This window comes from Typopeltis vanoorti, chromosome 24 (genome assembly GCF_054136105.1).
Source record: "Typopeltis vanoorti isolate ZY-2024b chromosome 24, IOZ_Tvanoo_1.0, whole genome shotgun sequence".
Taxonomy (NCBI): Eukaryota; Metazoa; Arthropoda; class Arachnida; order Uropygi; family Thelyphonidae; genus Typopeltis; species Typopeltis vanoorti.
Genome location: NC_143572.1, coordinates 33,298,871 through 33,321,737, shown reverse-complemented (window position 1 = coordinate 33,321,737; position 22,867 = coordinate 33,298,871). Strand labels below are relative to the sequence as shown.

The following is a 22,867-nucleotide window of genomic DNA, read 5'->3' as shown; positions in this document are numbered from 1 at the left end:
AATCTATGAGATTGGCATATGTCTTAATTGCGTATATATTCTCAGGCCAGTTTTACAAGATTCCAGGAATGGAGGGGGAGGCAGTCCTTACTACTTAAAAAAAAAAAAAAAATCTTCAGCTAATCTTATACATAGAATGTGTTTCCAATCAAAAGAAAATGCTTCATCCTCATGACAATGTCATGGAAGTGCTGCTGTTGAACATCACATTAATTCATTAATTAAATGAAAACTATTAGTATAGTAATCATGATTATAATCAATCATTTAACACTTGTGCTGTACATGAGTAACATTCTTGGATTCAAAGCTTTTTGATATCATAAAAATCAGAATGAAATGTTCTAGTTAAGAACATAAGAATTCTGATTTCATGCTCAATCAAACTTATATATTTTTTGTGACAACAACAACAACAAAAAAGGTAACAAATTTGACTACAATTCTTATGGTCAAATCTAACTTTTCTGTTGGCACTGCTACCTTGAAAACTGGCCTTTGTTCTCTGTCAAGAAGTTTTAGTATAGCAGCTTTCTTAATTATGTAAATGAATATAAACCTGATATTATACAGTAGCTGCACTTAGAAAGTTTTTTTTATAAAATTAAGGGGATAAAAATCCCTTGTTGTTTTACTGCCAGTAAGCAAAACTCTAAGATTGAGAACTACGATCTATGAGTTTCATGCCGAAGAACTATCGGCAAATCCAAGCGTAAGTGACCACTTGGTAGTACAACACCAAGGCAACTCGAAGCAAAGGTGGAGCAAGCTCCCCCACTATCCTTGATATTTTTTCATAATGTAAAAACACAGCTCCTAGGAGATGTAATACTGTCATTACATTATGAGGAGAGGCCACTACCCAGACCGGTTTCAACCTTTTTTGAGGTCTCATCAGTAATAGTGAGGGAGCTTGCTCCACCTTTGCTTCGAGTTGCCTTGGTGTTGTACTACCAAGTGGTCACTTACACTTGGATTTGCAGATAGTTCTTCAGCATGAAACTCATAGATCGTAGTTCTCAATCTTAGAGTTTTGCTTACTGGCTGCAAAACAAGGGATTTTTATCCCCTTAATTTTAATTAAGGTCGCCAGAAAAATAGCCGTTTGGCTTTTCAAAGTTTTTTTATATTATACTTGACAGTTAATATTTTGGTTTAATTCTTATCCCAAGCATAAGCAAAGTTTGCAAGCAAAGCATCTTTACAACTAGTCCTACTTGCATATAGACTTGACTTCACATCAATTGCTTCAGTATCCCAAAATTGCTGGGAAAGGTCACTACTACTCAGGCAGTTTGAAGCACTACTAAGGTGTTATAAATGGGAGACCTGGACCTAGGAGATACCAAGAGTTAAATCAATGCAGAAGTCATATTTTCCACATACACGTATCAAAATGGTATATCACCATATTATTAAAATGATAAGTGAAGATAATTCATCAAAACCAAGTTTTTTCATGAAGTATCTTCACAATTAGTCGACTTGTGTATAGAGGCAGTTGACTTCATATCAACTGCCTCAGTAACCCTACTCAGACTGGTGGCAATCTTTTTTTTAACAAAATGGTGATACACCATTTTACTAGTTGTATCTGAGAAAACATGACTTCTGCATTGATTTAACTTCTATCTTGATAAAACCTCAATAAAGGTCAAACCTCTGGGTACTCTTCCTATAACGTTTTTGCATTATAGGATACTGAGACAAGTGAAGTCAACAGCTTCTATACACAGGTAGACCAGTTGACTTCATATCAACTGCCTCAGTATCCCTACCCAGAATGGTGTCAATCTTTTTGTAACAAAATGGTGATACTGATACACCACTTTACTAATTGTACCTGAGAAAACATGACTTCTGCATTGATTTAACTTCTATCTTGATAAAACCTCAACAAAGGTCAAAACCTCTGGGTACTCTTCCTATAATGTTTTTGCATTATAGGACACTGAGACAAGTGAAGTCAACAGCTTCTATACACAGGTAGACTAGTCGTGAAGATACTTCAGATACAAACTGTTTGCTAATGCTTGGGTAAAGGATTAAAACAATATAAATTTCTTGCCAAGTATAATATAGTTTGGTAACCAAGTAGAAATACTTTCTACAACATAGATAGCTTTTACTATGACAGGCAGAAATTTTATATTTTTATAGTCAAAAAGTGGTATATCATTGCATATATGAAATACAGTACCAGTACTTAGAATGTTCTATGTAGAATCACGTGTGAAGTAAGCATGCATGTATATAAATCAAATTATGAAGTGACATTAAACTTCATATCAAAACTGGTATTCATCTCAACTATTTATGCAGACTGTTTTATACTCAGCAAAATCCATTATAAATCTTCAAGACTAAAGTAAATACCAGACTTTTTTTTTATTTTTTATTGCCAATCTCATAAACTATGAAAACATGCAGGAACAACAAAAACAATTGCATTCTACAGTGAACCCAGTGATCAAGTAAATATTTCAGCTATTTAGGAACAATTTTTAGTTTAGATCAGTGGTCGCCAAAGGGGTCGACAGAAAAATATAAGAAATCATTGTATGGGTAATATTTAATTCGGCTAACTTGGATTACCTCCATGACAAAAGACATGGAGGTAATGACAATGCAATTAAGAGTGAATCGTGGGATCAGTACCTCCATCTTACAGGTCCATGAATAGGACCTGTAAGATGGAGTAAGGTCATGAAAATAGTTCCCGAGGCCAATCAAGTAGGCCAAAATGACGTATTTACCAATAAACGGATGTTAGTGGTTCCTGCCGGCCGGCGCAGTGGGAGCGAGATTGCAACACGTGCATGGTTCTTATTTACTGATACTTACAAGTATTCGATCCCAGTCTCATTTTTGCGCATCAACATACAAGCGAGCGTTAATGTTCGAAAATTCATCAACATACATATTATAATTCAATCATTATTCATTCACGAACTAAACTTCTCTATGTTGAAGAGTTGAGCAGTGCTGGTAGTAATACCAGTGGTTTATTAACATCACTAGTAATACCAGTGATATTACTAGTGATAGTAATAGTAATATAATAATATATACTATATTATACATACAATAAACACTAACTATAAAATAAACAATCTAAAAACTCACATAAGCGTCTTTTTTTTGCTTGTCCTATTATAATTACGTAATAGTAAAATATAGGGGGTCGATAAAAAGTCAAGAAACTCTTGAAGGGGTCGACGGGCAAATAACTTTGGCGACCCCTGGTTTAGATGAATAAATTTATATGGAATCAGAGAGGGAAATTGGCTGAACAAACCAACAATATAAGACAGTGTTAATCAAAGACAAGGCCAGAAATGAGAATTCAGAGTAAAATTAGGAGAGTGAACAGATGTCAATTGACAGATTTTACTATACACTTTGTTAGTCGATGTTCCTGTGGTATGGTTTCGCTTAAATTTACAAAATTTTCATCGAACCAATGAAAAGAATGAAAACCAATGAAATTGAAAATGAAGATATTACAAAGAACTCAACAAGCATCTGATGACATCTTTGTCAGAGAAAGGCAAAGATTTAAGTGGACTATGCATTTAAAAGACCTAAATATAAGATCCGACCATAGCACAGACCATGAAGAATATATGAATTTGGTAATAGGGAGTTAGTAACAATGTAAATTTATTATTAAGAGACCTTCCAGGAAGTAAGGGATTTATTGAGGACACTACCTGCACTGGCTATCATACTTGTTCTTGAATTTATTCACACTACTTGCACATGCACACAATATCCAATTGCCATCCATTCCAATTATGAATCGCTCCATGAGAGAAAAATCTAGCTCTCATCCCCTTCATGACAATATTCATTCTCAAATTCTAGGGATGCCTCTCTCTTGTCCTTTCCCCATCCTTTCGACTCATAATCCTGATGTCATTTTTAACATTCTGTTGCACTCTCTCCACTGTATCAGAATCACCATAGAAACCAGACCTGTGCACAATAGTCCAAGTGAGGTCTTATCAAGGCCTTGTAAAGAGGCAAAATGATTTCCTTATCTTTATATGTCAAGGTTCACTTCAGCATTCAATTACCCTCTGAGTTGTATTTGCAATCTTGATGGGATTATGCTCAAAGAAATTGATCAGGCTAGGTATCTTCAACTTCCTATCTACTAAAACTTGGAAGATACCTAGCCTGATCAATTTCTTCGAGCATAATCTCATCAATATAATTATACATTGGATATCTAATCACACCAAAGTGCATAACCTTACATTTACTAACATTGAACTGACAGTCATTTTCAGATACAATTCCAGCCTATTCAAACCATTCTGCAAGTACTGCATATCAGTCACATTCCTAACTACCCTGCCTATCTTTGCATCATCAAAAAAATAGCTATATGTCACCTGTCAAATCCTTCCCAATGTCATTAATGTACAGATTAAATAGCAATGGACCAAGGACTGATCCTTGTGGTACACCACTGGTTACCTGAAATCTTGACAACTCATTCCCCATATACCACTTTTTTGATATCTGCCAGTCAGCATCCTCTTATTATTAGACCTCCATGGAGTCTAATAACTCATCGCAGGAGGTCCTCCATCACTCACACACACACACACACACACACACACAGCTCATCATACTGTGGTTTGAATGCATTTATCGTCTCCACTCTCATCACAATTCCAGGCAATGCATTCCAACCACCCACAACTCTGCACAAAAAACCTATTCCTCTCTTCTTTGTTCACACCCTCCTTATACAGCTTCCAGGGATGGCTTCTTGTTCTCCCCCTTTTCTCCACCTGTGAAAAATCTGATCCAGACTAATCCAGTAATAAACCCTTACCAACATAATTCTCGATCATGTCCCCCACTCATCCTTCTCTATATTTCAGAGACCAGAACTACCTTAGTCAATCATCTCTTCATCCTTTTGAAAACCCAGTGACCAAATCTGTGCACAGTAATCCATGTGTGGTCTGATCAAAGCCTTATACAATGGAAACATAACAGCCTTACTCCTACATGTTAGCGTTCTCCACATCATTCCTAATGCACTGCACTGCCCTCAAAATTTTAGCAAAATATCCCTGAAATTTCAGATCCTTGTACACTAACAGCTCCAGGTCCCTCATCTACTCCTTCCTCTAAGATATCCCCACCCTTATACTCTGCATCCTATCCATGAGTCCCAAACTTTAAAACCCTACACTATGCTATGTTGAACTGGTAGTCCAATTCATTTGCCCATTCAGAAAGTCTATTCAAGTCCCCTTGCAAGGCAACGACATTCGCTGTACTCTTCATAGTCTGCATTATCTGCAAACAACTGTATATCACCACTCAAGCCTTTCTCTTGCATACAAAATAAACAGTAATGGACCCAAAACAGACTCTGGGGTACACCACTGGTGACTTTTCTACTCTGGGATATCACTCTCCCATACACAACTTTCTGATACCTATCAAATAGCAATTTACAATCCAATGACTAATCTATATCCAACCCTGTCTGTTCCAGTTTAATGACTAGCTTGTCATGTGGTGATCTATCAAAGGCCCTAGCAAAATCTAAATATACCACCTGTTACTTTGTTATAGTAAGTAGATTGTTAAAACATGACTTTCCTTTAATCAACCATGCTGTCCATCAAAGAGAATGTTGTTGTGGTCATCAACTCAATTCTGAATCCTAGTCCTCTCTAACACCTTTACCAGAACTCCAGATAAACAGATTGGTCTGTAATTCAAAGTCATAGTCTTTTCACTCCCTTTATGAGGCGAAATTTTGCTCTCCTTCCACTCATTTGGAACTTGGGCAAATCTAAGATCCAAGTCAAAGATGTTGTTTATAACCTGAAAAATTCCCTGAAGATGTGGTGATACATCATCAAGACACCAAGTTTACTCATTTTCTCATCAGTGACTATTCCTCCCTTCTTACTGCTCAAGTTCTGTCCGATTTTACTTTCACAAGGATGAAATAACTTTACGAACATCTCATTTAACATCTCTAATATACACTTTTCAGTGGTTATCATTCTACCATTCTCTCCAACCAGTAACATCTTTCCATGATCACTCTTTCTTTCTTCTACTGCTACATATAAAAAAAAACTCCCTATTGGCCTCATTAGCTAACTGCTGCTCATACTGTCCTCACCAAGTAAATTATCTCGCTTGCTTGCTCTTTGTACTCCTCATGCAACTGACTATTACCACCAGTCATATTGCTTCCATAATGCCTTCTTCCAAACTGCATGCTTCACCTATTCCTTCATCCATTTCACACCCACCTTATTTGACCTCTTGATCTTGGGAATGTATTTAGACATTGCCTCTGCTAGACTGTTCCTGAACAGGTCCCAAGCAGCACTGATCTCTTTTCCTTTCCTTCCAATTCTTCATTCCATGATACTATTAGTTGCAAGCTGCCTCCTGAGCTTGTCATAATCACCAACCTTAACTTCACATATATCTCTTTCTCACAAAAGTTCTCATATGGCTGGCCACAACACCTCACTTACAATAACATCCCCTGATGAGACAATCAATTCTAAGATCCTTGATCCATGCCAATATTTTATAATCCAATCACATGCTGTATTCTGTCAAAAGCCTTAGAAAAATCCTGGTCCCCCTTGCCTAAGTCAGCGATGTAACATTACAAAATGTGAATAAGTTGCTCCAACATGAACTTCTCTTAGTAAACCCCCCATGCTGTTCGTTGCAAAGAACAGATTCTGTGTCAACCCATTTCTTTATACGAGCTCTAATTAATTTTTCCAAAGTCTTTACTACCACTCCAGAGATACTGATAGGTAGATTTTTGGATTTATGTAGCTCCTGCCCATGAAAGGTTATTTTGTCAACGTATTCCCAGTCACCATATGGACAGAACCCATATGGTGACTGGGAATTAGAATAGCCCCACTGTGAGTTCATATGCATCGTAAAAGGCGGTCAAATGAACACCCAGTGTCTGGAGATACAGTCAGACCAACCTGACTTTAGGAGTCATAAATATGGAGGCCTGGTTCTCCAGGTTGGGGGTTGGGCTTGGTGCTGACAACTCCATCCCGTAAAATAAAACCTTGTTAGGAAATCCACAGAAGTAAAAGCCGGACTGATTAAAGGACAAAAACCTGTTAAATGAATTAAGGATATGATTATTGGAACTTGGAATGTTTTATCATTGTATATACAAAAAGCCTTGATGATGGTCCTAGATGAACTTAAACCTTACAGTATAGACATCATCTGTTTACAGGAAATAAGATGGAAAGGGGAAGGTATTATTGAAAAAAAGGATTGTACACTATTTTATAGCTGCCAAAAAAGGAACATAAGTTAGGAGTAGGCTTTATTGTTAACAAGAGGGTTAAACACCTTGTTTTAAACTTCAAAGCAATAAGTGAAAGACTTTGCTGGTTAAGAATAAGAGGAAGATTTTTTTTTTTAACTATAGTATCATTAATATACACACACCTACTGAAGAAAAAGACAAAAATGAAAAAGATAGTTTTTATGATGCTCTGGCCAAGTTATATGATAAATGTCCAAGATATGATATAAAAATCATCATTAGAGATGCATAAATAGGAAAAGAAAATGAATATTATCCTATTATAGGTATGAATGGACTACACAACATAACTAATGATAACGGAGAATGCCTTATTAACTTTGCTGCCTCTAGAAATATGGTAATAGGATCCACTTTGTTCAAACAAAAGATATACATCTAGCAGCATGGAGCTCACCAAATAAATTATATTTTAACCAGATAGACCATGTCCTAATTGACAAGAGACAAGTCTCCGACCTGATGGACATAAGAACATATAGAGGCGTTAACACTAGAATAGTGTAAGGCACTAAAGTACAAAAATTTGACTGTGACAAACTTAAGGAGCCTAAAATTGCATCTTAATATGCAAATAAGCTACATGAATATTTGAAGAATTCTGACTTAAATGGACAGTCAACCATTGAAGGCAGATGGTCTTGCCTAGTAACTGGGATTAAGGAGTTAGCACAACAGATACTAGGTATAAAAGAAAATAAAAAGGAAGTAGATAATTGGTATGATGAGGAATGTAAAATAGTTACAGAAGAAAATAATAAATGTTATATCAGGATGCATTAAAAGAATTTTACAGGAGCTGCTCTTGACAAGTTTGTGAAGCAAGGGAAAAAAAGGTACATAGAAGAAAAAAAAGAGGGATTATGTAAACCATAATATGGAAGAGCTGGAGCATTTAAGAACTAAGTCAAGATGTTTTATGGAGAAATAAATAAAACTAGAAAAGAATTTAAGCCTAAACTGACAATATGCAGAAATGAAAATGGTGATATAATAAATGATAAAGAAAATACATTGCTCAGATAGCAGAGACATTTTAAAAATCTTTTATCTAAAGAAACAATCTTAGTCTCCTGAAAGACTGGTCTACCAGTGTCATATGGCCAATATTAAAAAAAGAGACCCCCCCCTTAGAATGTGCTAATTATAGAGGGATTAGCCTTTTAAATACAATATATAAAGTCTTCTCTAATATCTTATATAATAGACTGTCCAAATATACTGAAAAAAGAAATAGGAAGCTATCAATGTGGATTTCGACCAAACAAGTCAACAACAGAGCAAATATTCATGCTGCAACAAATATTGCAAAGAAACATGTGAACACAATGTAACTACTCATTTATTTATAGACTTTAAATCTGTATATGACACTGTTGACAGGCAATAGTTATTTTTGGCACTGATGGAACTGAACATTCCAACTAAACTAATTCGTATAGTCCAGATGACAATGAAATCCACTATATGTCATATTAAAATTCAATCTGATTTGTAAGAAGAATTTGAAACAACAAATGGTCTAATGCAAGGAGATGCATTAGCTTGCCTGTTGTTTAATATAGCATTAGAGAGGGATTTTAGGGACTCCGGAATGCAGAGAACAAATACGATTTATTATATATCAGTCCAGGTCTTGGCATACACTAATGACCTCGATATTATTGCTAGAACACAGAAGGCCTTGGTAGAGGCATTCATCTCCCTGGAAAACTCAACAAAAAGAATGGGCCTAAAGATTAATGAAAAAAAGACAAAATACATGGTTTCAATTCCCAATAATAATAACATGAATTTATTAGGCTATATAACAATTGGAAATTATAAATTTGAACATGTGGAAAACTTTATATATTTAGAGTTCCATGATCAGTCATGATACAAGCCTTGAGATTAGAAAAAGAATATATCTGTAGCAAATAGATGTATGTTATCGTGGACATTTTAAAACATAAAATCAAGACTATTAACTCTACAAAGTAAAATTAGGATTTATAAAACATTAATATAGGCCAAATTAAGGTTTTATAAATCCTAATTTTACTTTGGAGAGTTAATACTCTTGATTTTATGTCTTAAAAGTCCACGACAGTGTATGCATTGGAAACATGGAGCATGAACAAACAGGATATAAGAAGATTAAGTATTTTCAGAAGAAAAATACTATGAACAATATATGGAACAGTTAAAGTGAATAATGAATGGAAAATAAGGTATAATAATGAACTGTGTGATTTGTTTAGGGAACCAAATATTATTACATTCATAAAAATTGGTTGCCTGCAATGGGCTGGACATTTAATAAGAATGGAAGACCTAAGACCAGTAAAGAAAGTCTCCCTCCCTCTCTCTCTCTCTCTCTCTCTCTAACCCAGAGGGTAATAGATCTAGAGGAAGACCATGAACTAGATGGGAGGATAATATGACAGAAGATGCCACAACTATTGGAGAATATAATTGGATGACTAAGGCACACTGATTTATGTGAGAGCCTATCTTCTCATATTTTGTTGATATTATTGCTAACTTTGTATTATTCCTAAAAAAGAAATTAATAAACCAAGTGAAAATTTGTAAAAGAAGCACACCGACAATGAAATTTTAGTGGAGATAGAAAAAGAATAGGATCAATAAAGGAAAAGTAGGAAATTCTGAAACAATCTGAACAAAATGAAAGAACATGCAATATCGTGCACTATAGGCATAAATGAGGCAACACCACAAACAATTAAGAAAAAATGCCAAGAAAACAAAAGCAAGTTTTGTAGCAGGAACAATAACTAGTGCAACAAAATCCATTAGATAAGAACTGGAAGAAATGAAACATTTGTTAAATGCTTGAATGGAAGATCAGACAAAAGAAATCAAGAGCAAGTAGGCTCACAATAAAAGAAAAAGCATTAAATATATGAAGACTTCAATGGAAAAAAAAAACTGAAGTCAACAAAATAGTTAACATGACTCCAAGACAATATCCAAGAGAAGAAGAACTCCACCAGGGAACACCATAGTAATAGTCCTAGACACCAAATCCTATGAACAGAAAATGAAACCACTCCTATGAGATCGGAATACCATACATCAAAGGTATTTCTCAATGAGTAGCAAAGATCCGTCACAATCTGTCACCCTCTGCAAAAGACAAACTCTCAACAATGATGCAAAGGGTTTCAAATTTGGCACATGAACTCCACTGTTCTATTTTTCAAATTCCTTACTGTTGTTCTTTGCTCACCCTCAATGTCTTATGATATATAAGAAAATATTTATAAAATAATTTAACTCTAGCACAAGTATAATTGGATAATTATACAAATTTCACAGTTCTAGTTATAAAAGAAAACATAACATAACATTCTTGTTAACAAGAATGCATGACAAGAGCAAATCTGAGGTGATATGGTCACTTAAACAGAATGGAAAACAGAACAGAATGAAAAGGCTAGCAAAAAAACAGGTTTTTGATACAAAATCCAAGAAGCAGAAGAGCAAGATCTGAGTGGGTGGAATGATGCAATCAGAAGTGACCTAGTAGAGAGAAATCAAAACAGCGAAGAAGATAAGATTTTTCTCTTAGGTATTGGGTAATACGTGTATATATATAAAATGAAATTTGTTTTGAATTACAATATTTACTTGAACCAATCACATAATTACATGTGAAAACTATTATATAGGACTATTTTATCAAATATTGCTTTTTAGCAAAATTAAAATTTTTTTTATTTTTTATACAGTTATTTAATTTTTCAGGCCTCCTGAAAGCTGAAGAATGTTTCAAGTTTTTTTTCCTCTTGGAGAAGTTCAACTGTGTTAAAGAACCTTTAAGTAGCAGTGGTTTCCTTTTCCCAATGAGACCATTAACTCTATCATTATTATTGCACAGGCAATAATAATGATAGAGTTAACACAATAGAGTTAACACAATAGAGTCAACACAATATCTATCATACCTCTCCTTGAAACTATTAACAGACTGAGCACCCACAACTGACTCAGGCAGCCCATTCTGTTCATTCACACTCTCCAAGTGAAAAATAGTTCTCATGCCCTTGCTAACCACACTCTTACCCAACTTTCAGGGATGACCTTTTCTTCTGCTCCCTCTAGCAAGGTGCTGAAACATTTTCACTGCATCAATCCTATAAAAGCCTTTGTAAGTAACTTTTCCACAGACCACCCACCATTTTGATCACTTGTCTCTGAATCCTCTCCACCACTAAAAAACCCAGGTGACCAGACATGAGGACAGTAATCCTGATGTGATCAAATCAAGGCTTTATAAAGAGGAATAATTCCCCTATCTTTGCTTGTCAGCATGTTCTTCAACAGCTAAATAATCCTGTGAGCTACTCTGACTACTTCAGCAATGTGCCCTCTAAACTTCGATTCTCTACCTACTACCTCCAAATCCTGGAGTACGGTTTCCTGTGATACACAGCTTGTAATCTTTGTATCTCAAAATGTATAACTTTACACTATAAAAATTATGGAAGCAACTACCGTGTTAGAGTAAAACTTCAGTTTAACATAACCAAAATAACCACTCGATATTTCGACCTTCACATTAAGGTCATCATCTGAAGTATACACATATATACAAAGAAACAAGCTGCACTACAATCTATATGGAATGCTGAAGTTACATTGATTTGCTCAACCATTAAAACTGACCTCTGGTGAACAAAAAAAAAAAAATATATATATATATGCAAACATTTTCTGAGATCCTAGGAAATTTCTGGCTCTCTTCCTTTGGCTTCCATACCCAGGTAAGATGTATCCCTTGCACCAGTTGATTTGCGAACATAGGGTTCTCACTCTCCTTGGACAAAGAAATGGCTCTCATCTGAGAATATGACCTTCCATTTCTGAACAGTGGAATCTTTGTACACTTTTGCCCACCCAAGCCTCTTTTTCTGCATAGCCTTTGTCAAAAGTCGTTTCTTTTTTTTTTTTTGGTCTGTGGGCAGTCCTCCCCTGCTTCCACCAATCTTCGATGCACTGTCATGTTAGAAACATTAATCCCACTGGCTTCCAAGTCTCTAAGTCTACAGCAGATAATCTTGGATTAATTTTGCTTTTCCTAACTAGTAAACGATCTTGAGTAAGTGCAGTTTTCCTTTTCTGTCAGGAGAAATAGATACTTGTCTCCCTAAACCTCTTTAAAATCTCATTAACAGTACATTGGCAATTTGTCTTTGAGTCATGGATGTATGCTGAGAAAGTGTACATATTTTTGAACACTTTCTTGGAGACGTATCAATTTTACAGCTATACAAAATGAATAAAACACTACAAATGTCAGCTTGTTTACACTATCAAAATGCACAACACTATTAATAAACATCGCAGTAATCAACCAAAATAGCGAACTAAAACCAAAACTATTGTGAATTGAAACAAAAACCAAGTCAAAACCAAAAACCTCGGCTAGTTCGGATAAAGTTGTCTGTTACTATACCATTTTCTTTTGTGGGTGGGGTTATCATAAAAATTTCTTGATTATGTAATTCACTAAAAAATGAGAAAAGAAAATACCTCTTACATTGCTTTGATGTGGATCCAATATTCTAATGCCCCCCCTCCATTCCAACTACTCCATCATTATCCTAATACCTGCAGATACCAGCATCATTCTTAACATAATATTTCCTCATATGTTAGGGTAATTTTGCAATTCTCAGTGACCTTGTAATAACATTAATAAGAAACTCATTAAAAAAAACTTTAAAATATAGAAGTTTGTAATTTCTCAGAATGCTCCCACACAATTACATGTAATATCTCCACAACCATTTTTATCGAAACTTATTTTATCGAAATAAGATAACCAGATTCTGTTTATATTCTGCAGTTTTGCGGGTTTTTAAAAAAAAAAAAAAAAAAAAAAAAAAAAAAAAAAAAAAACTACCATGAAAAATAAATAATAAAGTAAAATCTTTCATTGAAAATTCTGAGTGTCACATTTTGTCAAAATATTACTCCTATGTACCAAGTGCTAGCAGCCAGTGTGGCCAAGAATAGTATCTCTTGCTTAGAACAAATATGTTGTGAGTTAGAATCCCATTGTGCATGGATGAATTCAGGTGGTAGATGATTTTTCACCTGTTATGAGACTGCATAATCTTGTTCAGTGGAAGTCTGCAAAGGCTGGAAAATGACTATTTTAAATGATCCAACCTTTAGTTCACTTTAACTTTTATAGATCTGGAAAAGGTACCCAGAGAAAAGCAAAATATTAAGTAACAATTTACCCACATGTGATGCATTGGCTATAAGTTTTGAGACCTTTTGTGTGCAAGGTTAATATATATGTGTGTGTCCAAACCTTTTATGGAAACTATATTGTCTACGAATCCTTCACATCAAATAAGACTGTCGGTAATTTGAAAGTCAATTAATCATGATGCACTTGTTTAAAATTACATTTTTACTGACAGTACAATTTCATTTCACCAACTATTTTAATTTTCTCATTATCTACAAAGCATGCCAACTGCAGAAACTTACCTTAGTAACTTCTGCTTCCAGCCCAATTAGTTTCTCTTCATATTCTCTTATAGTCCTCTTCATTTGCTCAACATTCTCTACATCTTTTTTTGATGACAGAGAACGTCCATGCTGATACAAAAAAAAAAAATTAACTAAAATTGTTCACTGTGTTTAAAACAATTTAATAAATAAAATATAGTAATACACAAGTTACGATACACTCCATGTTCTAGGAATACTAACCGAAATAGTGCTAAGTAGGGTCATTATTATAACATTTTACTAAATTAAAAGCAAATACAAATACAGCAGAACAATAATCAACTTTTATTGGCAAATTTTTGTAAAAATCAGTAATTATACTTATTTTACATAAGGAACCATACTGTAGATCTGAGCTTATTCCTTGATCAATTGGATGTATTAATGAAGGTGTGGCCAGAAGCTCTAATCAATCATGTCTACATTAGCTAAACAAAGTATATAGCAGCTAACCATATGTGTGTTTTGCACAAAGTGCACTGAATGAATGTTAAGGATTTAGTAATGGTTGCTCTCAGGAATTAGCAAACATGAGCATTATAATAATGCAGTATGAAATTGAGCAGTATAAAGTGGGGTATTACTGTACACAAAATTGTTTATGCTAATGTTATACTGTAGCTTTGTAGAATGTAAAGAAATTATGATAAACTGATATAGTTACAGAAATGAGTAGACTTTTTCAAAAATGACAATAGTTAATATCAACTACAAAAGATGTGCACCACATTTCACATGCATGCATGCACGCGCGCACACACACACGCACACACTTAATTTAGTCACTGATTATGAACACATGGCTTTTTAAGATGCTTGTTAGCATGAATTCAAGAACTATTAAGATATGAAATATATTTTGGGATAAACTGAAGTTAATGTGAAAGTAATAATGCCTTCAGGTACTCCAGTAATAACAGTAGCAGGCTCTATACCTTGATCCATCCCAATCCATTTCACAGGTTTGACTGTGGTTGAGATATAATTAAGAAAAAATATTAATTTCACCATCATGTTCCTCAAACACTGACATCTGGTGCAATGCATAAGTGTATTATCATCTTTATAAGTTATCCATTATCTTCAGAACAGATGTAGTAAAACTGCAGAATCTCGCTGCACAGTTAATGTTTGTTTCAGAGATATTTGTACAAATGGAGGTATTGCTTCATCTTCTATAGATCTGATTATGCTATCCAACCCCCCCCCACCCCCATCCCCAATCCAACACACAAATGTTCTTGTAGTCTATGCAAGGAGATGGCAGTTTTTCATCCTGGTTTCTTAGATGAAGAATGTGTGTGCACATGTCCAACAGATTCAAATGATCTTCTTATGTGAAACATCTCTAGAATTTTTTTAATTTAAAAAAAAAAGAAGTAATTTATTAGCTTTCAAATTCAATATGAGACAACTTATAATTGCAAACTACAAGTCTATCATATTTCAAATACCAGAAATAAATTGCAAATTACAATTAATCTCTGCTGAAAAACTGCATCTGCAGAAGTACCACTTCTTGTCATTCCTATAGCAGAATGTAGTGTTCACAGCGATATCAAAGTTCTCTTTCAGAAACAAACAAGGGCCAATGAATTAGGATCAAAGAAGTCAACATAGAAGCACCATTTAGAATCACTGGTATTTGATAATATTTCTTCAGCAGTTGGTTGATTTTGATATACAGCAAAAGCAATTCCAATTTTGAGGCCAGTGTATTATGTTTGTTAATTGCATGTGTTCTAATGGATAGTTTGCCTATTTTCTTCAACAGCGCAGTATACTGTCAATGGTATAAGGCAGAGGAAAATGTATATGACCATGTTGAAAATAGTTTCTTAGGCAAAAGAGATTCAGCAGCCAAAATATTTCCCACTGGTCTAATGCTTATAGACATTCCTGTCATATGCTATTAAATAATATTGAGATTGGAAGCAATGTGTGCATATGGTTCTTGTTTTGGTATATTGCAACTCCGGCTCATTGACCACTTGATTTACATGACAACTGAAGTTAGTCTTACTAATGATGAGTAACAAAACAGAAGTGGATTCTTCAGACATTTTAATCAAGGCAAAATATGTCGAGTGAGGATGGTTGGTCTTGACTTGTAAATGTCTTGACTTGCAAATAACAGATTTAATTTGCCAAAGCAATTTTTTTAAAAATCATTTTTTAAACTGACATTCCCATTGATGTTCAGCAGTTGATTTTGCAATTTTCTTCAATTTAGATGCATTTAACCAAGCCTTACAAGCTTTTTTGCTTTTCACAACTTCAAAATTTTACATTTTTCTTACCTAAAATGATGAAACAGTAATAATAATAATCTAATGCTTTTTATCCCTTATAGGAAGTAGGCAAAGTCTTTTAACTCTATCCAGCTTTTGGAGACTTAGTGGGCAGTTCAATCTCCACCAGTAGCGAATCAGAGATAGTTGGCCCATGACTATCACTAATTATAGGCAGCAGCCAATGAAGAGCCTGGCAAACAAGTGCTGCCCCCTAACCCCTAAATGCTGCCCCCTAAATGTTACTGACTGTAATAATGTGGATTCTACAGTTGATTTTCTTGAGTTTACAGGACGAAAAACCTGAGTTCCCAGGAGAAAAAACCTGCTTGTGGTGACAGAGATCACCTATCTCGGAAACAGGCCGAAGAAAGGCAGCAAACCAGATTTGAACTATAAGTCTGTCTTCAGGTGGCCTAGCACAGAGGATACAAGCGCCATTTCCACTGAGCTAACACTAGACTGAATTTTTCAAATCAGTCAGTAGAACTTGAGTTGTCACAAAATGAGGTGGTGCTAACGAATTGGTGGTTGACGTGATGAAGCAGTTACACTTCAGGCACCCAATTTTGTGATATATATACTGCAAGTTTACTGTGTCAAAAATTGAGAGAAAGGGAAGAAATGAGCACAAAAGATGTTTCACATAAAAAAAAAACCCTGCTGCTTCCATATTGACCAGACAACTCCCCTTTAGATGAAATTCTTTGCCAGAAAACTGAATGCAAAACAAGAAATTTTAGAAAACAGTTTTTTTTTCATTATATAATTAGGTTATTATTTTTTTTTCAGGGCTAAACTAATCTGTTCTAACAATATGGCCCTAAACACTGAACTAAATGACATCCACAACACTTTCTCAGCCAATGGCCACCCCCCCCCCAAATCCAAAAAATATTAAAACCTACAAACTACAGCCCTCTCCACAACAAAGATACTTTAAATCCATCACCATTCCTTACATCCAAGGCATCTCGGAAAAAAATTACCAAAATTAAAAAACATGATCTCACCTCCTGTTACAGGCCTTACAGAAAATTGGCATCCCTTATCCGCTCCACCAAAGACCAACCACTTCCCCTAGACCTACCTGGTGTATACCAGGTCTCTTGCAGTTGTAAACTGTCTTACTTTGGCCAAACACGCAGGACAGTGAATATCAGAATTTCTGAACACAAGGACTACATCAGGTTTCACAAGTACAGCCATTCTGGTCTTGCAGACCATGCTCTGGATACACGCCACAGAATACAGTGGAAGAAAGCTACAGTAATACACCGTAGCAAATACAAATTCGAAAGACTATTTATGGAATCAGCCTCAGCCCTAAGAAACTCTCCAAACCTCAACAAATTTGGTTGTATGCGACTGCCCCAAATTTGGGAGGCATACATCAGCAGACCTTCAACCCAACGGCCAAGAACACCTACTTAGCCCGCTAGAGGGCACCATCAGGACTTCTAGGAGAACAATAGCTTCATCTCTTCATTCTCAGTTACTGTGTTGTAGTGCCTGCGTGTAAGTTCCTTTTGAAATTGGCAACGTGACGTCGCCAAAATATCGGAAATATTTATTAAAGTGTAATTTAATTTATATTCGGATCTACGTTGTTCAATTCCTTAAGTGATTTAGAAATGCATAACCAACGCATAAGCCTGTCTACGAGAATAATTAGATTTTATTTAACTTTTTTTGTAATTTTTTTTTATTCTGTATAAAGTGAAATTAATATTTTGTATTTTAGTAAAAGGAGAGTTCCCTAATTTCAATTTATTTCTTAAAATATTATTTTATGTTTTTTCTTACTTAGCTACTAAGACTGTAGATGGGATATTAATAGTTTACAAAAATGTGATAGGGTGGTGGTTAGGGAGTATGAGCACCAAATTTAAGAAAACATTTTTTGTAAATGTTTCAGTATTTTTCTATGCACTTCAGACATTCAGATTAGAAGATGAGGTGCTTTCAATTAGAGGATATCTGTGTATTTTGGAAGAGCCTCCACTTTTCCTCTATAATAAAGAGATTTTGAAGGGTATTATTGTTTTTACAGGTATAGTATACTGTATGTGCACTTCTGAATAATTATGTTAAAAGAAAGTGACAGTGAAATTACATAAATCCTTTCATGATGTAAATCAGCTTAAGGCAAAATTCCCATCTACAAAGGAAACACTAAAAAATTAGTATTGGGAAATAAGGTGAAGATGAGTGTTTCAGTCGGAGATGGGAATTTTTCCTTAAGTGGATTGATTTACACTATGAAAGGATTTATGTAATTTCACCATCACTTTATTTAACACAATTACTCAGAAAAATTAAAGATACCAAGAAATTATATTCTTGATTTAATCCTTTATCCAAATATAAGTAAATAAACAAAGTTTGCATGTGAAGTAACTTCAAAACTGGGCAACTCTTATATAGAGGCTAATGACTTCACATCACTTGCCTTAGTATCCCATAATGCAAAGCACATATCCTTGAACATGTACAATGCTATGCATTACGGGAAAGGTCAAAACCCAAACGGTTTTGACCTTTACTGAGGTCTCATCAGTGGAAGCCAGACCCAGAAGTGATACTTATCCAAAAGTCATATTTCCACATATAATAGCCAAAAGGTGTCACATCTTATTACTAAAATACTCTGGATTAGAGACAGATGTTGAAAGTTTTACCACTTGGTAATATTATAAATTAAAGATGCGAAGAAATTATATTTTTGGTTTAATCCTTTATCCAAGCGTAAACAAAAACAAAGTTTGCACATAAAGTAACATGCATAATGCTATGCATTATAATTACTTAGAGGTGCATACATAGTTTTACACTATCCCTATAAAACAATAATTGCCTTCAAAATCTCTTTACTCTGCAGGAAAAGTGGAGTCACTTCAAAATACAAGAGGATCCTATAATTAAAAGCACTTCATCTTCTGCATTAATTAAAAAATATTTGAATGAGTGTCTTAAGTGCATAGAAAAATACTGAAACATTCTTAAATTTGGTACTCATACTTCCTAACCACCCTATCATACTTTTGGAAACGATGTAACATCTACATCTCAGTTCATTACTTAACATCTAAGTAAGAAAAAAAAAATTAAGATTTAAAAAAAAAAAAAATACACATTAGGGAACTCTCCAATCAGTAAAATATAACATTAATTTCACTTTATACAGAATAAAAATATAAAAAACATTAAATAAGATCTAAATAATACAGAAAGAAACTATATCTTCTAAAATATCTGATGTTTTGCATTCAATTTTCATATGTGTATCATTACAAAATTATTTCAATTTCTCGTAAACATTTTCTGTGAACCACCAAAGGCTCCAATACCAACAGAGCTATGGGAGCTCCCAAAGGCTACCCTGCTTTTGATTCTCATCTGAAAAGATGGTTTGACAGCCATGATACACTATGGATTAACTGTCCCATCAGAGCATTAATCAGTAGTTAAGTGATACTTCTAATAACCCAAGTTTCTTGGCTGTAACAGGTAACTGAGCATAACACACAATGGGAAATGGAAAGAATGGCTCACAAATACAATAACTGCACACTTTTTTTCCCACATGGTTTGAGTCAATATGGTCTAAACTCTGCTTATGTGAAAAGTATCACTTAACTACTCGACAGAATGGCAATTCAATCATGGTTCTCTAAAAGAATTAGTTTCTCCTCTATGTATTCCATAATCTTTTCCCCTAACCATTTCTGGATGTATATTTGCAATTTCTGGATGTATTATGTGTAAACACCTATTATATCAGTTTTATCTGTCTGTACTCACAATTACAACTATGTGTCAGGGATATGGCATATCCCTTAAACTACTATAATGTTAATATACAGTTGGATACTATAGACCACAGCAATAAACTATTATGCATTTATCATCATCAAATTCCTGATATATATACCCTCAAGGGGTGTACAGGATATGATAGCACTACATGAAAAATTTACATCATTACTAACTTCCTATCTACAATTTTCCTCCAAATCAGTCTGTTACCCGTCAAGAGTCCAATATTATCAGGTCTTTGTTGAGCTATATTTAGTCACATCATCAAATCATCAGCTAACGCCTTTTTATTCCCGTATCAGAAATAGGCGAGGCCGTTTAGCCCTATCTAACTTAAATAGATATTTGGTCACTCAATTAGATAATTAAACAGAAATATATATTGATCTTTAATTGACCAGTGATTTATAAACATATAACGCTAACAAGTTTTGCCAATGGAACTATTCAGCTTATAACAGTAAGAGAAAACTCAAAGTGGCCTAGTACAGAGAAAATGGAGTAACACTATAGTATAAATTAAAAATTGAAACAGAAGCGTAACATTACACACACATGGAGCGTGTTGTATTAGTCACTGTTGTGAGAGCACATTCTGTAGTTTTGAGCGAAATTAAATTCTGGCAGACTGAGTGATCTTATTAAGGTTTTTCATATGTCAGCTATTATCATACCTTGGTTTCTGTTATGATTTTCTCCAGAACGGAAGACTACTACGGCTTCCTTGAAATTTCTACAACGGAAATCTTCTTCTAGGTAAGGCATGGAGCTGATATCCCAATCAATGGTATGGTTAGTAATAGCAAAATGATGGGCTAGACCTCAATTGTCTGTTCTGTTGTTATTAATATCTCCTATATGTTCTTTAGGATTATGAGGCTTCTCGACGTCTGTCCTATATAGTTTAGACCACAAGCACATAGGACGTTGTACACTCCAGTGTGTTTGAAAAAAGCATTAATGTCTTTTGGCGATCTTAAAACGTGACGGAGAGTCTTGACGGGTTTGAATGCAACTCTGATGTTGAAAGGTTTAAAACATTTTGCGATCTTTTCGGACACTGTACCTGCATAAGGAATAACTATGGATGAACTGTATTGAGTGATGGTAGGTTGTTGTGGTGGGGTTTCTATGAAGAATCTTATTCATTAAATTCCTTGAAGAGTCATTTTTTATTAATGTCTCTGATGAGTAATTTCATCATGTTCGTGAATAAATAGAGAATAAATAGAGCCACGAACATCATGAGATGGTGTTCGTGGCTCTATTTTTGAGCATATGTATTATGATGAGCTTCTGGGAAATATGGCAAGTTGATTTGAAATGAAGGTAGCATCCAGTGTGTGGGTTTGCAGTAAACTGTTAGCTTGATATGTCCGTCTGCTAGTTTCTTGATTAGGGTATCCAGAAATGGTAGTTGATTATCTTTTTCCAGTTCCAAAATGAATTGTATTTTTTGATGGAAAGAATTAATTTTGGTTAAAAAGTCCAAAAGAGCTGTTTTTGTGTCCATCCAAATTATGAAGACATCATCTACATACCTCCACCACACCGAAGGCTTTGGGTCTAATTTTGAAAGGATGTCTGTTTCCAGCTTTTCCATGAACAGGGCAGTGAAAGGGGACTGCATATAGTAAAGCCATTTAGTTGTTCATATATCGTATCATTTATTCATATATCATATCATTCATATAATTAGATTTAAGGCAATGACGAAAAAGGTGAGCTATATATTCAGGGAGGAGACTGTATACGATACTGACAGCTTCTACTGGGATGTTGGTAAATAAAGATACCAGTCCAAACTAGCAAGATTGTATGTCTTTAAGATCGAGATGTTTTTCAATTTTTCAATAAAGTGGTTTGAATTCTTAATGTAAGTCTCAGGTTTTCTGATATGTCCTTTTAGGAAGCTGGAGAAATGTTTGGACAATAAATATGAAGGAGAATTTTTTCCGTCAACGATTGGGTGTAGAAGAACTCCGCTTCTGTGGACTTTCAGGGGTGCCATACAATCGTTGCGTCAATGGGTGTTGTTAGATCTGAAATAGGCGACTTCAAATTTTACATGTTCGTTTTTTTTGTAAAAACATCTTGTATATAAACTGTGAATTTTGTGAATTTAAATTAATGTATCTAAATGTCTAGCATGAATGTAAGTCAGCAAAAGGGGCAAAATAAGAGAGAAATTATTAGTGAAATATTGTAAATGAAAGAATGTGTATTATTCAGCAACATAGGGCAAAGATCGCCCTAATACTGTAAAAGCAGCATAAGCACCCGCAGGCATCACATCTAAGAAGGCATCATGACGCATACATTCCTGGAAACAAGAAGTCCCGTATGTTGATCGGTGAAGTCATCCAGCCAGAGACCAATGGATGAGACGATAAGAGAAATTCAAACTTGGAAGGGTGGCGCTCTAGGAGAGCGAATAAAACCCACGACATGGAAGTAAATGACCCTCGTTTTTTCTTGTTCCTGGATTTCTCTCCGTGTGCTCCAAGAGTTCTTCGCAGTTCAGCTCTCATTTTTGAGGGCTGACTTACGATAGGATCCAGCATGACACCGCATTAGATTAACCGCAGGCCACGATGAGAAGATCATCGAAGTAAAACCTTAGCAGAGAGATAGCGCCCATGCAAGGCGAGCACGTGTAACCCACGTGGCGATAAGATCGAGACAACCAGAATCGAAACAAAGAAGGAAGGATGGAAGAAAACCGATACAGAATAGATAAGTACTCTCACTTGTTCTAGCCCCCTTTTTGACTAACAGTGTTAAGAGAATGCAACCTAAATTTTGTAATGAAAGAAAGAGTGAAGAATTAAAGATCTATGTAAATGACTAT

The 22,867-nt window shown here is 34.9% G+C and overlaps 1 protein-coding gene across 2 annotated transcripts in view; it reads right to left on the bottom strand.

Annotated features, from left to right (window-relative positions):
• LOC150093090 (uncharacterized) overlaps positions 1 to 22,867 on the bottom strand; it is a 217,207-nt gene that overhangs the window by 39,341 nt on the left and 154,999 nt on the right. For both annotated transcript variants that reach the window (XM_090413726.1, XM_090413725.1), the window contains exon 10: positions 13,883 to 13,993. In XM_090413726.1, coding sequence (XP_090269852.1) covers positions 13,883 to 13,993 — 111 coding nt within the window. The remainder of the gene's footprint in view (positions 1 to 13,882; positions 13,994 to 22,867) is intronic.